We start from the raw sequence: 18,682 nt of genomic DNA, 5'->3' as shown, positions 1-18,682 counted from the left end.
AATTATAATGATAATGACATATAATTAAAATGAATTTCCATTTCATTCTATCAAACATTTAAATTACATTTATTCATTAATTTGGCAAATACATACTGAATACTTAAAACAATCAAAGTAAACGGTGGGGATATAATGAGGAAAGGAATAGAATTAATAATTTAATTCATGATGAGACAAAGTGCCATCTGATTGATTAAATTATGAATGTACTATCTAATTCATTGAATCTTTCATAATTCATCATTTCATTATCCAGTCACAATCTTACTATGGGAGAACTAGGTAACTATCTTACTAAATGAGAATTTCAGTAAAGCCTACCTTGGTAATTTTAGTCTTTTTCCCACCTAGCACAATTTCTGGCACATAGTAATTAATAATTAAGAACTTTCCCCACATCAACAGGAGATGAGTTTTATTTTCCTTTCTTTAGAGATTAAACAAGTGAGGTGGCTTAGAAAGTTCACATAATCTGTCCCAAAGTCAGGCGTCCACTATTCTACATAGATCTGAATGGCCTAAATTTTATTTATGTATTTTTTTTTCATTATGTCCAGGTCAGGGAGAAAATGAGGCTCTGGCCCTAACTCTCACCAAGATAAGATTTCCTTAGTGAGATAAGCTAAAGCATTTAACAGTATCTGGCAATAATTAGAAAAAAAATATGAAGCAAGGTAGACAGTTCTAAGAACCAAAAGACTTAGAATATTTGAGTATTCATTGCATGGTGGGCTATAGTGAAATCTACCTGGAAGTAGTACGAGTTTAATACACTCTGATAGGATTGAACAAGGATTGATTGGGAACCACAAGTCCAGCTCCACTGCTGCAGGGAATCATTAGGAATCCCAGGAAAGGATATGTAAGTTTGAACTGCAGATGCTGGAGATTTCTATATACCTGGATTGCATAAAGGGAATTTAAAATAACAGGCTATAAACGATCCAAAGAAAGGGATAGCTCCAGGAGTTTCTGCTTCTTTCTGGGGAAAAGACCAACTTTGTTGTGATTCTGAGACTGGATCAGTTAATCTTAAAGGAGATAACAGAGACAATAACCTGAAGGTGAGTTGTAAATTTATTTTGACGTGTTTGGAAAATAAGTAAATAGTTATCAACACCCAGCTGCTGACACCTTCTAATTTATGTCAGAACCATGGACAGTTCAGGTCCAGAGCCGGTCCTTAAAGATCTAGTTTAACTCCCACAGCTTACTTATGGTTAAACTGAAGTATAAAAAAGGGATGCAGCATATTATAAATCAAAGTTAGGAAATAGTACAACAAGATGAAGGAGACAATATTTTGTTTCATTTTCCAAATAGTCCAGTATTTTAAAGAATATCTTCTGTTAAGTTGATATTATTTATTTTTTAAAATATGAAAATATAAAATGATTCTTGTAGATATATTAGTCATACTTTCTTATTTTCTATAGAAATAATTAAAAATAGGGAAAATACTTTCAAGTTATTCCAAAATATAGATTATAGTTTTTGAGTCATGCATTATATAGATTTTGTATTTTAAAAAGTAAATTAATTGATAGGTCGTTTTTCATATTTTCCCCTCTTTCTAATATACTAGACTGAGTGTGTTTACATGATTATAATTTTTAAAAGAGTTTTGTGTTTTGTATGAAATATCCAAGTATTGGTAAACAAAATAATCTGCATTTAAAAATCCTTTGTTTATTTTCTTGATAATTCATAATCATTTCATTGATTTTCCACTTTCAGCCTGCAAACACACTTTTCTCAAAATGGCATTTACATTGTCTTTCTCAAATATGATTTGACCTGTTATCTGATAAAGAATCTCACAGAGGCAGGATTTTGGAAAACCTGTGAGGGAAAAAAAGGCTGAGAAAAGTTAATCGATCAGTTCACACAGCAAGTGTGAAATAAAGAATAAGCTGTGACTGAATATTTAACTTACAGTGTTTCCCACCAAATCAGAAGAATATAATTTAAGGGAGAAGTTAGAGTAGAGCACTGCATTCTTTTAAATGATTGGGAATAATTTTAAAATCCTAAAATGTAATTGTTAGTTGAATGAGATGGCTTATTTGACCACTACGAATATCCCCTCTTCATTATTCAGTATGAAGCATATCAAAATGTCATTTTGTGGCCATTGACGGTAACTCTCACACACTAGATAGATTTATGTTCTTTTCTCTTCAAGATCCTACTTTATGTACACAAATTTGAATGGTGATTCCACTGAAAGGAAAAAAAGGAGGGGAGTGTTACAGCTTTGAAAATAAATTGTGAATATATTGGCTCTGAAATTATGAGTAAACAAAATAAAATATTTTAAATACCAAGGTCCAGTGTTTTATATAACTGAAGTAGAGAATTTATGGTGTGATTTAGTGGAATGATTGTTTCTCAGTAGTTCTTCCTTAGCCTATGATTCCTGAACTTCTACCAGTAGAAAGGTTTTGATTTGTCCTAAGGTGTAATAGTTATTAACACATTATTAGAGCTGGTCTTACTTTACAGCAATGAGTAGGAGGAGGAGAAGGTAGAAATAACAGGAATGAAAGTAAGAAAAGCCTGAAATACTAAGATGGATGATGTAGGGACAGAAAGGAGCATGCATTTTCAGGATGGCTGATTATTAAGACGAGTTGAAGAGTTTGTGTACATCAATTAGAAAGAAGCCAATTTATGCAAGTGAGTAAGCCATCGTATGAGACTAAAATTCAAGCAAAACTTACTATTATTATCCTTGAATGCCTTGCTGAATGTCAAAAACAAATATTTTAAAAGTCTGAGATGATAAATGTTTTGAAAAATAGAGATCATTATACTTTGCTTGTTATCCTTTTGGTTGACTATAAAATATAATATTTTATTTGTAAATTAAGCACAAGAGAAATATAGCCTATTTTGGCCATGTGTATATGGCTCATGATTCCAAATTTGCTGATTTTTTTCTATTTATCCCCTTTCCACCTAGGAGAGACAGCAGGAAATTTCTCACATATAACGTTATCCACATATTATACTTCATATATTTGCACTATTTGTATTTTCACTCAATATTTCATTTCTGTGTGTATTTTCCAATAATAAACAGTGAGAACAGGAAAGAGATATCTGGGGGGTTTTTTTTGTTTTTTTTTAATTAATTAATTAATTTATTTATTTATTTTTGACTGTGTTGGGTCTTCGTTTCTGTGCGAGGGCTTTCTCTAGTTGTGGCAAGTGGGGGGCCACTCTTCATCGCGGTGCGCGGGCCTCTCACCATCGCGGCCTCTCTTGTTGTGGAGCACAGGCTCCAGATGCGCAGGCTCAGCAGTTGTGGCTCACGGGCCCAGTTGCTCCGCGGCATGTGGGATCTTCCCAGACCAGGGCTCGAACCCGTGTCCCCTGCATTGGCGGGCAGATTCTCAACCACTGTGCCACCAGGGAAGCCCTGGGGTTTTTTTTCTGCAGTACCATTTCTTGAATTCTACCAGGGCATAATATCCAGTTATGTTTGATAATACATGCTAATAGAATGGTTACATAAATATACTGCATTCAAAAAAAATATATATATATATATACTGCATTCTACAACGTTAGTTAGTCTTCATCTCAGGTACCTAAGATTTTAACCAGCAATTACCGTCTTCAAGAAAGGGGAAAAAAGAACTCCAGGAAAGACTTCCTAAATAAAAATCTAATCATTTTCTTCAACTTTTGAACCCTTTCCATTACGATCTGCCCAATGACAAGGAATGATATGCATCACTATATTTAAATATTTATAAGAATTGATAATTATCTAATTTCAGCTGGCTACAAACTGCTCTGAGTCATGGAAAATAATAATAACATCACAGAATTTATTCTCTTAGGACTTTCTCAGAAAAAGGAAATTGAAGTCCTCTGTTTTTTCCTGTTCTTGCTTTGTTACATTGTAATTTTGATCGGAAACCTACTTGTCATGATTTCTATCACCTGCAGTCAACTTATTAACCAGCCTCTGTATTTCTTCCTGAGTTACCTCTCTCTCTCAGACCTTTGCTACACCTCCACTGTGACCCCCAAGTTGATCACTGACTTGCTGGCAGTAAAGAAGACCATTTCCTACAATGGCTGCATGACACAGCTCTTTACCATGCACTTCTTTGGGGGGATGGAGGTCTTCATCCTCACAGGGATGGCCTATGACCGCTATGTAGCCATCTGCAAGCCCCTGCATTACACTGTCATCATGACCAGACAAAAGTGTGCTGCCATGATCGCTGCTTCCTGTGCTGGGGGATTCCTGCATTCCTCTGGTCAGTTTCTCCTGGTCATCTTTTTACCCTACTGTGGCCCCAATGAAATAGATCATTACTTCTGTGATGTGTATCCTTTGCTGAAACTGGCCTGCACTGACACCAGCAGAATCGGTCTCCTGGTCATTGCCAATTCGGGCCTGATGAGCCTGGTGACTTTTGCGGTCTTGTTGATATCTTACGCTATGATCTTATATACTGTCAGGTCCTACTCTGTAAAGAATCGCCGCAAAGCTCTCTCCACCTGCAGTTCCCACATCACTGTGGTGGCCCTCTTTTTTGCTCCTTTATTCTTTATTTATTTTCGACCAGCAACTACTTTACCAGAAGACAAAGTATTCGCTCTTTTTTATACTATCATTGCTCCCATGCTCAACCCTCTAATCTACACACTGAGAAACATGGAGATGAAGAACGCCATAAAGAAACTATGGTGCCATATTACAGGAAGAAAGGAAATGAACTGAAAGACATCCCTGATTTTCACCACTGAGCTTGTTGAATATAAGACTTCTCTACTCTGAAAACTTTAAAATGCATAATGTTTGCCTATGTATTTGTGTCTAGCAACATGTATAGGCTCAAATATGAGCAAAATTTACAATTCCAAGGATTTGTCCAGGCACTCTGCTACGCTCTCTTCTAGCTTTATTATTTATATCTCTTTTGCCCCATTGATTGTTTGGCTGTGTAACCAGTTTGCATATTTAGCAGCAGACTATCAAAGCCACCATGCAATACAAATCAACACTGAGAGCCCATATAGCTCATTCTTATATGTGACCATATTCAAGGAAGCTAATTCCAGCCACCAAACAATGATTTAAAAGATAATTCCAATCTTTCACTTGCATCACTTAGAGAATATTATAAAAGACCAAATTTATGACCTGCCACAATATTTCTTAAAAAGATCATCTTCTACTCTGATAATTTGTAGCCAGTGGCGATCTGGAACTTCTCACATGCCTAAGCCCCACATCAAACTCTTTTCTTTTGTTCTAATGAACTTTATCTACCAGATCTGTTTATGTACAAGCGAACTGCAACTCTCTGATTCTAGCGCCTTATAGTGTATTTGTTAAGGGCATGAGTTCTGGACCCAGAATTGCTTACTAATTATGAGGAGTGGGACATATACCCATGAAAGCCTCTATTAATGATAATAATAGCCCAACATTCACAGCCTTGTGAGGATACGTGAAGGGCTGAAACACTGCCTGTCACACAGTAAGTGCTCAATAAGCATGAGCTAGTTTTATTGCCCAACCCCGTTATGCATCAGAAAAGTAACCATTCTGACAATAACTTTCCTCCGGAGCAGTGGGAGTATAAGCATGGGAAAAAGTTAAGGAACACATATTAACATCATGTTCCTGTTACTGGTGAAATTAAATTTTTCTTAGAGTGGGCAAGTAGAAAATATCAGTTAAACTCAATGGGTACATTTTTTTGGCACTGTACAAGTTAAAGGCAGTTTTTTCAGCAGGAATTGAAAGTCACCCAACATCAGAAATGGCTAGGAGCAAAATCAGGCCAGTGGATAATTGGTTAGGAATGGGGAGAATCCCAAAGGTCTTTAAAAACTTCACTGACATAACATACTTGCATGAGAATCTGTTTTCAAATTGTATAGAAAACCATACTAAATAAAAATGAGTTACTGTTGTTAAGGGTTCCTAAAATGGGTGCATAATATAAAGAGAAAAATAGCATAGTTCTGTTACTCAGTTTAAAATGCCCAGCAAATAAACCTGAAAATATTATGTGCTAGAAATTCTACAGAAATATCCTAACATACTTCCGGGTTGTTGTTACTTTAAATCTAAGTCTTGACAGCTATCCCAAAACTCCTGAGGAGGGCTCACACAGTATACATGTCAGAGAATGTATAGAGCAGGAAAGTGAAAGATCACTTTCTGGTGTGAAATAAGCAGGGTCTCTTTCTCATAAAAAGACCCGCCAAGCCTCGAAGTTCCCCTCTGTTTCAGAAGCCCTATCCTCCAGCCAACCAGACTTGTATTATTGAAAAATAAAACTTCAAAAATTAATACAAATGTTTCTGTTTTATTTTTATCCTTGGAATAAAAGTTTTGAAGAGGGATAATTAAAGCACTTGGAGTTTGCAGCAACATGGGTGGACTGAGAGATTATCATACTAAGTGAAGTAAGTCAGAAAGAGAAAGACATATACCATATGCTATCACTTACTTGTGGGATCTAAAAAAAAAATGATACAAAGGACTTATTTACAAAACATATGTATATATATACACATATACATATATGAACTGAATCACATGGCTGTGTAACAGGGAAGAGCTAAATTGGACTCCATGTTCGATCTGTTTCTTTGACTTTAAAACCTTTGCTTTTCATTGCTTTTGTTACTATAATCACACATAATGGCCTACCTCAGGGAACCCTGCGCCTCTGCTTGAATGTTAAACTAAAATGCCTCTGTTCAGCTCACAGGGAGACATCTGACCCTGTCCACCTGTGGATGGCTGCAAGAAAGAAAAAATGAACACATCTTCTCACCAAGGCTGGCCATTCCAGGGGATATTTGCAAAACTTATGGCCTTTTTATTTTACTTCCTCATCTCCTTCCCTCCTCTCTGTGCTATAAAAGAAATCGGCATCCAAACCCCGATAAGATGGTTTTTCAGAGACACTAGCCTGCCATCTTCTCGGTCTGCCAGCTTTCTGAATAAGGTCATATTCCCTGCCTCAACACCTCGTCTCCGAGTCATTGGCCTGTCATGTGGCGTGCAGAGTGAGCTTGGACTCGGTAACAGCTGTACACCTGAAACTAACACAACATTGTAAATAAGCTATACTTCAAAAAATAAATAAACAAACAAATACTTGGAGCAAAAAGACATTGGTCATACCAATCATTAAGCAGGGAATTCTAATTTAACTCCTTCACTTTTGCCCTTTGATCTCCTCCCTTCTCAGCTTCTCAAGAACATCACTTCATTGATTCTCCCATCTTTCTCTGCATCAGCCATTTTTCTCTCTCCAATTGGATCATTAATATCGCATATAACTATAGGGAAAGCATGATGAGATTCTTTGCAATTTAGTGAGTGACCTTACTAGCTCTTGCATTCAGTTCATCCACCTTTCATTACCTTTGGCTAAGGTATTTTACAACTCAAAAATATAGAAGTTGACTCATAGAAAATAATAGCAATGCCAACAACTCCTGGCCATAGAAATACAAATTTGTTCGGTGAAATGCAATTGATTATAGCCCTGTGGATATTGGGCTAGTTTTGCATCCACTTATAAATTCATTTCAGCACTCCTTACTGACTATAAATGTGTGGTACACTGTTTTTGTCTGAAACAATGGTAACACCTTACTGGTTTCTGCATTAAATTCTAAGTTAAATAAAATCTTTGACATGTTCTTTCATTATTTGTATAAAAACCACTTTTACATCCTCTTTTAAAATTTATCCTTTGACAATGATAAGCTTTAAAATATTGCAGAAATTAGAAAGAAGCTATAAAAATAGATCCATTCACAGATACCCGCTGTTTAAAAAAATTCAGCGATAAATGAAAGATCTGACAAGCTTTCAGACAAACAATAAAGACAAAGTAAATTTTTTAAAAGATGAATTCAATCATGTGATTTCAGCTTTTGAACAAATATAGAGACTACATTTTCAGGTACAAAAAGGATGAGAAAATACAATTGTCTTCCGGAATTATGTAAAGTAAAATTCAGGAGACAACCAAGTAATAAATATCTGTATAACACAAAAATGTCAAAGATTTACAATTGAGTAAAGCTTCTGTAAATTAAAAAGAAAAGACTAACAGCTTCCTATTCTTTTCTTTAAAATATACTATTGTAATTATACATTTGTTTGTTTTCTTGATGTTTCACTGTCTGTCTTCTTCTTTGGTCTCCAGCCTCATTGAGGGCAAAGACTTCCTCGTTTGTCTGTCACTACAGTTATATGCCTTCTCTATCCTGAGTTGGATCCAACTCAGACTTTTTAGAGATAGGTGACAGTAAATATTTTTATATGGATGCATTTATGAGACCATTTTGTTTTTTGCTATAGTTCTCTATACTTTTTTAGATTTTCTACAATATACATATACGAAATTCAGTCAGAAAAAGCATATATTTTTAGAAAGGGGTTTGCCATACAGAGATAAATCAGGAAGCTATCTGAGAACCTGGCAAGAGAACCCATGGGGGCATGTGGGGTTCCCAAAAGAACTGTTTTAAAGAATAGGAGTCTTTTCTAGGAATGAACTAGAAATTCCAATACCCTAACAAGCTTTTTTTTTTTTTCCTCAGAAAAACTAAATCATAAATCCTGGGTCTACTTTCTGTACTTTTAATTCTGGCCATAGTGCTCTCATGTATTTCCCATTGCAGCTCACTTCAGCCTCCCGCAGCTACCTAATTCTGCCCTGTCCTGAAAAATGAGCATTATATACAACATTGCCTCATATTCCCCATGTCCCATGTCTAACTTCAGTGCTTTGGATCCTGATGCAATAGGAAAATATAACTATGAACTTTAGCATAACTACTTATTAGGGAGAAATTGAAGCTATGGTTTATATCTATGGCAAAGTATACTGATGGGAAATTTCTAAACCCTCAGAGATATTGAGACCTATTCTATGTAACATATTTTCTCAGCATTCACCTTAAATGCCAATTCAACATCAAAAAGAATATATAAATATATAATACATATATAAATTTTCTACAGAGGCAAAGGTAAATGTTAGAGAGACACATTTATTTTTTAGAAATGGAAAAATAACATGCTAAAAATATCTCAAATTTAGTTCAGTTTACCAAATGTATCTCTATTGATGGAATTCACAAGAGTTCTCTCATATGACTTTATGCAACTTGAAATGGATTATTGCATGGCAGTGCTAATTTTTAAAATTCTGACTTTATCTTAGGTGTGAAATCTCAGCTTACAAGAATCTGTCTGATGAGTTAAGCAGCTGGTAAGTTAAATCCAGTTCATAAATGTACTAGTGACTTTCCATTAAAAAAATACTTGAATGTGAGATACTTCTGTGAGATATTTCTCCAACAAAGATGGATTTATTTGGGATCAGCAGAGAATTGCCATGTGGGGTCTGCAACCATGGTGAGCTATGTGCAAGTTCCCCCCAAAAAATGGGAAGTAGAACACTTTGATAGAGAGGAAACGGAAGTTAAGAAGGTTATATAGTAAATAAAGAGCGCATGGCTTTTCATTAGCTGAGTCCCGGCCAGGAAAGAAGAGTCTTTCTTCTTCCTGTTGGTCTCTATTGTCACAGGTGGGAAAGCTCCCCCTTTCTGATCTCCCAACTCCATTTAACTGAGGTTTCCCTTTATTAATTTTTTATAGTTCTAAGAGTTGAAACATTAAAAGAAGTGTGCCTGACATTAAAGACAAACACTACATATAGTCTGTATGTTTTTTTCCTGGATTTTGTCTTGGTTGTGGGGCAGGAGTAACTCAGTCAAGAAAACTGTGTGGAAGCAAAGCAGTCATTCTACTGAGAAAAGATGAGTGCTTGGGCAGAGAGAAATTCTAGTCAAATAGAAACTAAAGCAAGGAACTGAGATTGGGTTATGTCATTCAATGGACATGAGGGTAAATAATAATTAAAATAGTATGCCTCCTTAATGCATTAAATAAATAAAAGGATATTATTGTGGGTGAGAGTCTGCTGGATTTCACTTAGTCCATGACTGAAAAATGGGGATATATGTTATATTTTTAGCCTTTCTGACATTACTTTTTTTTTTTAACATCTTTATTTGAGTATAATTGCTTTACAATGGTGTGTTAGTTTCTGCTTTATAACAAAGTGAATCAGCTATACGTATACATATTTTCCCATATCTCTTGCTCTTGCATCTCCCTCCCTCCCACCCTCCCTATCCCACCTCTCTAGGTGGTCACAAAGCACTGAGCTGATCTCCCTGTGCTATGCGGCTGCTTCCCACTGGCTATCAATTTTACATTTGATAGTGTATATATGTCCATGCCACTCTCTCACTTTGTCCCAGCTACATTACTTTTTAAAAGTTGTTAATGCATGATTAATGACATAATGGCAAATTCTGGATACGTGAGAACAACGTATGCAGTTGAATAAAGAGAAAATATAGAATCTTTGTATTTAACTCAGTAACTGCTTATTTACATCTTAATTTGTGCCAGGTTTATTGCTAGAAGAAAGAGAGATAAAAGAAAATGAAGATATGGCACATAATATTTTGCTTAAGTCATACTAGAAAAACCCAGTTCATAAGAAGAAGCACTAATATAAGTCATCAGGTTATTTGAAATAGATTAAACACACAGCTAAATGGCAATAAAACAACGGGAATGGAATTAGACATACTTTTACCTTGTTGATGGATCTACAGAATCTTCCTGAACAAGAAAATGTCTGAAGTGTGGATTACATGTAAATGTGACCCCTAAAGCATGGGGTTGGGGGATCCTAAACAGAGAGAGAAGAAAAAACTCACTTAGGTGACAAATTTTCGAGTACACTTAGAGACTGCAGAGGGACCCAGCTTGAATGGAAGCATCCAAGCAAAGGGAAACAGGTAGGGAAAGAGGAAAAGTATCTAACATGAGTTTCTGGTAGCCCTATGCCATGTTAAAAATTCACATGGGGGCTTCCCTGGTGGCGCAGTGGTTGAGAGTCTGCCTGCTAATTCAGGGGACACGGGTTCGAGCCCTGGCCTGGGAAGATCCCACATGCCACGGAGCAACTGGGCCCGTGAGCCACAACTACTGAGCCTGCGCATCTGGAGCCTGTGCTCCGCAACAAGAGAGGCCGCGATAGTGAGAGGCCCGCGCACCGCGATGAAGAGTGGCCCCTGCTCGCCGCAGCTAAAGAAAGCCCTCGCACAGAAACGAGGACCCAACACAGCCAAAAATAAATAAATAAATACTTTAAAAAAAAAAAATTCACATGTGTTAGCTTAGGTAGTATTGTGTCTTTATAAAATACAATATTACCCCCATTTCATAGACATTTTAAAAACAGGGAAATGTAATTAAAGCAAGTTGCCAAGACTTGGAGGTAAAAACTTACAGAGTGAGCAGTCGCCCAGGTCTCCCTGACCCCAAAACCTATCCTTGTAACACCGTACTTTCTTCCAAAGCAGTGACTTCTGACATTACTAAGTTAGACCTGGACCAATGTTGGGAAATTTCTGATAAACAAGTAGAAGATTGGATTTTATTCCAAGGTAAATAGCATTCCATTAAAATTTATGGAGGGCGATATGATCAACAATGTGCTTTAGAAGGTCACTTCTTACCATTAAATCCAAGTGGTCACACCTGGAACCATTTCCCCAAATGAACTTTCAGCCAACCCAGTGGTTGGCCTCTTTAAAGTGCAGATAGCAATCTGAATCATATCAACTTGCTTCTTTGGCTGATACAATGTTACAGGTTATTTAGTCCAACTCCACAAAGAAAGCTTATATGCTTTACATAACATCGAAAACGATAAATGCCCTGGGGACACAGGATCAAAAGTGTAATGAATATCACTTTATTTACTTTAATTTTGAATGTGTCATTTAAGTTTTTTTTGCATTTTTGTTTTTCTAGTTTTATTGATATATAATTAATATACAGCACTGCATAAGTTTAAGGTGTACAGCATAATAATCTGACTTATAGCATGAAATGATTACCATGATAAGTTTAGTGATCATCTATCATTTCCTATACATACAAAATAAAATAAAAAATTTCTTTGTGATTATAAACTCAGGATTTTCTCTCTTAACAACTTTCATATGTAACATACCTCAATGTTAATTATATTAATCATGTTGTACATTACATCCCAAGTACTTATTTATCTTATAACTGGAAATTTGTACCTTTGACTACCTTCACCCAGTTCCCCCTCCTACTTCTGTTAACCAGAAATTTGATCTCTTTTTCTATGAGTTTGTTTGTTTGTTGAAGTATAATTGACCTACAACACTATGTTAATTCCTGGTTGAATGTCTCACTTTAGACCATACTTTTCTTTTTTTTTAATTTATTTTACTAATTTATTTATTTTTGGCTGCGTTGGGTTTTCATTGATGCGCACAGGTTTTCTCTAGTTGAGGCGAGCAAGGGCTACTCTTGGTTGCGGTGCACAGGCTTCTCATTGCAGTGCCTTCTCTTATTGCGGAACACAGGCTCTGGGCTCCCGGGCTTCAGTAGTTGTGGCTCATGGGCTCTAGAGCACAGGCTCAGTAGCTGTGGCACATGAGCTTAGTTGCTCCGCGGCATGTGGTATCTTCCTGGCCCAGAGCTTGAACCCATGTCCCCTGCATTGGCAGGCGGATTCTTAACCACTGCACCACCAGGGAAGCCCCTAGACCATACTTTTCTAATGGAGATTTTCACCTCTATGTTTGTCAGGGTATAGAGGAGACTATTCAACATCAGGGCAATCATAATGTAAAACAGAGAGACTTCCATATTCTTGTTCTCACTCCCTGTAGGTAGAATATAAATATAGATACAAGCAAAAGGAACAGAACTACAACCATTATGAGAACTACAGTTTGAGAGAGCTTTGTGTCCCCCTACAGAAGACTATGTTCTGAGATCATATAATATGAGTATAAGGCACTTCTAGGGCAAAAATAATGACAACCATCACCATCTCTAGAACTAGCAATCACTAAGATATTAACAACATAAATAACTTTGCATATTGGTTCAAAACAGTCTTCACATCACATATTGAGTGAACTATATGATTAGGACCACAGGAAGTGAAACGAAGTAAATTTGATAAAATAAAACATTAGATGAAGAGTAAAGATGGAACTCCTAGTTTTGTACTCTGAAACATATGATTTTTTTCTTTGATGATGGAAACATAAAGCATCAATCCCTTTTAGCACCAATGGCCCCATTTTGATTTCTTTACATTGGCTCATCTCTTGTCTTGTTAAAATAACTTTCAATTTTTTTTTTTTTTTGAGGAAAGAAACGTGTGTTGTTCAATTCATGAGCCCATTTAAATGGGAAGGTTTTATTATTCTTCCCTAAATGATAAAGTACAATTTGGAAATAAAATTTGACATTTTTAAAACATTCCCATCAAAAATTTAGACTTTGCCAAATGTCCTGTGGTTTTTTTTTTCAGAAGAGAATTTTAAAATGGCAAAATTTTTGTTTTATTAGTAACTTGCCAAAATAGTAATTTTTCCAATTTTTCTCTGCTGTGAAGATTCTGTTTAATTATATGTCCCTTAATATTTTTCTGCTTTTTTATTCTTCTGTGTAGATTACTTTTATAATGGTTGTAATTCTTATGTTACATTTACATAGTTAAAACTGTTCGGATATTTCAATTATCCTAGTCATATGATCCTGTTAATCTCTTTTCTCTTACGGTATGGTGCTTTCTAGGAGATCTTTTTTTTTTTTTTTTTTTTTTTTTGCATCTTACTAGAGATGCAACTAAACACATTTCATCAAAAATTTTTCAGGTTTCTGGTACAGATGAACTGGTTTGCAGGGCAGAAATTGAGACACAGATGTAGAGAACAAATGTATGGACACCAAGCAGGGAAAGCCACGGTGGGGTGGGGATGGTGGTGTGATGAATTGGGCGATTGGGATTGACATGTATACACTGATGTGTATTAAATGGATGACTAATAAGAACCTGCAGTATAAAAAAATAAATAAAATTTTTAAAATAAATAAAATAAAATAAAAACTGGGCAAAAAAATTTTTCAGGTTTCTCTAGGAAATATTTCTCAGATGTCTCCTCTTCATGATAGTCACGAAGATAATTTGCTATTGTCACCCTTTTCCAAGATTTGTGTCACAGTGATTTTTAATTATAGTTTGTTTGATCCTTGTTTATTTTTTGCTTATGTTTTTCTCACGTAACAGGAAAGGTTCTGAATCCAATAACTAGTGATTTTCCTACTAATTTCTTGCATTCTATGATTAAGTTCCTTTACTGATTTAAATAGATTCTGAACACTGGGCAGAAGAGCAGTGAATGTGTTTTCAACATTCTGAGTAACTGATTTCACTCTTTTTATTTTTACCCCCCAATGGAAAGTCAAGGGAGTTAACACCAAGGAATCCCTTTAAATCAAATTCTATTATACAAACTTCTTATTGTGTAATTTGTTTCTAAATACCACTTGAGGTCATTTAGGTGAAAATCTTATCATAAATTAAAACTCAGTATTAAAATGGTAGATTTACTCCTTTGTCATACAGAATGTTTCATCATGTGAAACATCATGTAGTCTTGCCACTACACCTGATTTTTAAATAAATTATTATTAATATTTTCACTTTTGCATCAAAATTCATTGCTTATTTAACATTGCTTTAATTGTTATATCCCAGATGCTTTTATGCATGTAACCCTTCTTGCACCATCTCAAAACCCCACAAAGTTAATTAAATGTTGAGTTTATTTTCTGTATGGTTAAGTAAGTATTTCATTCATATTTACTAAGTCCTTATTTCTGTCATTCATAAAATGATAACAATGGAGCAATTAATCTGTGAGATTCTAGCTCTTTGCTTCCATATTTAGCTGCACCCAAACTTTTTTTAATAAAGTTTAGCTATGATGTTTGAAACCGAACTTTTCTCATGGCATTTTTCATTTCTGAATTCCTCAGTGTATAGATTAAGGGATTGAACACAGGAGTGATGATGGTGTAAGATACTGCAAATATTTTATCCTCAGGGAAAGTGGTGGGAGGTCTAAGATAGGTAAATATTGAAGGACCAAAAAATAAAACTATATCACAGTGACATGAGACCCACAAGTAGAGAGAGCTTTGCGTTTTCCTTCAGCTGAGTGATTTCTTAAAGTGAATAATATAATTACATAAGAAAAAAATAAAATCACGAACGTCATTAAGGTCACCATTCCTGAATTGACAAGCATAATGACACCAGTGATGTAGGTATCAGTACAGGCAACTTTTAGCAAAGGAAAAATATCACAAAAATAGTGATCAATTTTATTAGCACCACAGAAGGGTAACTGGATAGTCACAGAAAACTGAGGAAAGGAGTGAACTGCCCCACCAGCCCAAGCAGCTAAGACTAGGAGACTGTACCTTGTCCTGTTCATGATAATCATGTAGTGGAGAAGCTTTCAGATGGCAACATAACGATCAAAGGCCATGACTGTAAGAATTAAGACTTCAGTCATTCCAAACAATTGCTTGGAAAACACCTGTAACATGCAATTACCGTAGGAAATGGTTTTTCTTTCCACTAGCAGGTCACCAATTACTTGGGTGTAATGCTGGAAGTATAGCAGATGTCCATGGAGGATAAGTGGCTGAGGAAATAGTACGTTGGTTGGTGAAAAAGAGAACTGCATCGAATGGAGATTAGGATCAGAAGGCTTCCTACCAACAAGGCAATATAACAGAATAAAAAGAGCACAAAGCAAAATGTTTCTATGTTCTGGTCATAAGAAAGTCCCAAAAGAATGAATTCTGAGACGTTGCTCTGGCTCTCCATATAATTCAGATTGACATATATTATAAACAGACGGTTTAAATATCTGACAAGAAAAATCATGAATCTATATTTTAAAATAGCAGCATAATAATAATATTAAATTTACCAATGACATCCAATGAATAACAATATTAATTATTCCTTATAGATAGATGTAAGTTTTTTTCCTCTTAATTTACAAATCTATTGTGTAATAATTCTATCATGGGAAAAGTGAAGTAATTTTCTATATTACCATCAATGATTATAGAATACTTAAATATTAGATTATAGAGAAAATATTTTACCACTGTTAATTATATAATTTAGATAACAACAAAAGTTTAATTGACATGATTTAAAAATTGGCACATTTTTAAAGCGTGTTCCTTATTGATAGGGTCAAATGAACTTCTTCCAGAATGATGTGGACAAATTTTCTGTTTTATTTGGGAGTGTATCCCCACGAATGCAAATGTATTGAAAATACATCAGCTTGAATTATTTAATTTGTTTAAAGAATTATCTTCCTTGCGACGTGAACAAAAAATACAAATTGGGCATTTAAAACTAACATAGTCTTAGAGACCTTAAAAGCAAAGAAGGATTGAAAATGATTCAGCAAAATATAGAATATCGACTGAAGGAAGTTGTAAAAAACAATCAACAAATTCATTCATTGCTTTTATTTTATGTATTTTATATACAAGCTAGGCAATAAAAATTAACAAAAGAAGTTGATATAGAATGTAGCTCTAAGACAGATTTATTGTCAGTAGTCAGTGATTGTTCCATTAATGAATGGATGGAAGATTTAACATTTTCCCCTTTTGTACAATCTTGAGACATTATTTACACAGAGGAAAATAGCATGTGAAATACAGAGTGCTCTCCGGGAGCTATTTTATAAAAAGTTGAGAGGTTAACTGATACTCAGTGGGGATGTAACCCTACAGTACACTTTCAACTGCAGTCTGGTTAGATGTAGGCACCATATCTGGGCACTCAGGTGACGTTATGAAATACAGAATGCTTTTGTAGTGACGTTACTTGGAAGTTATTATTTACAGTGACTCACAAATTCCACATTTGTTTCTTTAAGATCATTTTAGATGGTAAATAGGTAATTAGTGCAGCATTTTAAAATGCTCAATACTATGAGAAACCAATTCTATTTTAAATTATTATTCAACTCTAATTACACCAAGAAAAACACTTCAATTTGTTCCTACTATGAATTCAGTGTTGCTGGAGCGCTTCCTTACCTCTTTTTTTTTTAACAAAGCAAAGATAACTATCAGGCTCATAGTGTTCAACAGTTAACAGTACCTAAATAGAGATTAATATTTTTTGTTTAATTTCCTCCTTACCTTATTATAGCTAACAATGGTTCCTTGTTTAGGAGAGGGCATACTGTTTATGCCACTGATAGATTAATTTACCTAAAACAAATTGATTTAAAGATAACCATTAGATCGATAGGTTAGTAAACAACTTAAACTGGGTATCACTTGATATATCTAAACCACCAATTTTCAATAAAAGAGACTCAAATAAAGATAATCTAAGTAATTTCTTAGCATGAGAAAGTAATACACTGTGGATACGGAAGGACAGATGTTTTGATTTCCACTCAGTGTGGGGCTGCTTCCTATGCTTGAGAGCTGAACAAGTTGAGGTGTTATGGAGGATAGCAGTGAGAGAAAGTATTTTGAGTCCTAATCTCAATAGACAAAAAAATATGCAAGGTGACAGATTACCAAGTCACCCTATCTGTCTTTATGACTAATTTGGGGGATATATCTTGCAGTTAGTATAAATATGTGGTCCAGCATTCTCTATTATAAATCATTGTGAAATAATTTTCCATCAGCTTTAGCAAAATGTGCATTTCTTAAGGTAGGATTCTGGCTCTTCCTCTAGATCAATAAAGATATTTAGTCCACTATAGGTCTTAGAATCCCATCCCAAATTCTGTGGGAAAATACTTTTATGACCAGTGCAGGAGAAAAAGAAACAGGTGATTACAGTCAGATGAGAGAATTACTGTCATTGAAACACAGAACATATATATTCTTGATCATATATTCTCAATTATCTCAATTTGTCAAATAATTGAAATCACAGGTGAAGAAAGGAAGATATATTAAGCACCCACTCTATAAGTGATTAGAATAGTGGCAACAGAGAAAGAGGTAGAAACATGAAGTATAGTAAACTGAATAATAAACTGTTTTGATTCAAATTGTGTTTTTATAGCAGTAACAATCCAAATATACAAAGAAAACTATTACCTAAATATTTCCAATAGTTTGATATTAAGTGCAATATGCCTATATTTTTGTCTTATTTCACTGTAATTGTAGTTACATAAGGTGGAGGTGTAGAATTTAAAATCTGAGCAATCATGCTAATGTTCCATGAGAAATCAATCACCCATTTCGAACACAGATACTATCCAAACATTTTTCTCATCAGTTTTATTAAATATCTTCTTGTCCTATATACCAAACTCTTTTAATAAGAAACTCAGTAAATGGAATTAACTTTCTCCCCTTCCATGCCATTTATGAACATTGAGCTTATTGCTAACCTCTTAAAGCAGCATTGTTCACATTTATAGATTTGATATACTACTACATAATTCAGAAATATAGTGAATAAGACAAGAAATAATTTGAAATACCTCAGGAAACAATCCCTCCTGAGATACTCACTTTGCTGATTCTTCCCCAGTATTTAAACCTGAAATAAAATGGAGTGATTTACAAACTAATTATTCAAACACATTTATGTCAGTTCTCTAAAATTATTTTGGAAATCAACGTCTTAGAAAGTTGTATATATTTGCAAGGGGAGTGGAACGTAAGTAAGTG

At 34.9% G+C, this 18,682-nt stretch overlaps 1 protein-coding gene and 1 pseudogene across 1 annotated transcript; one reads left to right on the top strand and one right to left on the bottom strand.

Annotated features, from left to right (window-relative positions):
• The first annotated feature begins 3,811 nt into the window (after window positions 1-3,811).
• On the top strand, window positions 3,812-4,747 carry LOC137771881 (olfactory receptor 4P4-like). The gene has a single exon (XM_068555625.1). The coding sequence runs from the start codon at window positions 3,815-3,817 to the stop codon at window positions 4,745-4,747; it is 933 nt and encodes a 310-aa protein (XP_068411726.1). The 5' UTR covers window positions 3,812-3,814.
• Window positions 4,748-14,911: 10,164 nt separating this feature from the next.
• Window positions 14,912-15,827, bottom strand: LOC137772334 (olfactory receptor 4P4-like; annotated as a pseudogene).
• Window positions 15,828-18,682: the final 2,855 nt, after the last annotated feature.

The sequence above is a fragment of the Eschrichtius robustus genome, chromosome 11 (assembly GCF_028021215.1).
Source record: "Eschrichtius robustus isolate mEscRob2 chromosome 11, mEscRob2.pri, whole genome shotgun sequence".
Taxonomy (NCBI): Eukaryota; Metazoa; Chordata; class Mammalia; order Artiodactyla; family Eschrichtiidae; genus Eschrichtius; species Eschrichtius robustus.
The sequence above is the reverse complement of the archived record's forward strand: the minus strand, read 5'-3'. Positions and strand labels throughout refer to the sequence as shown.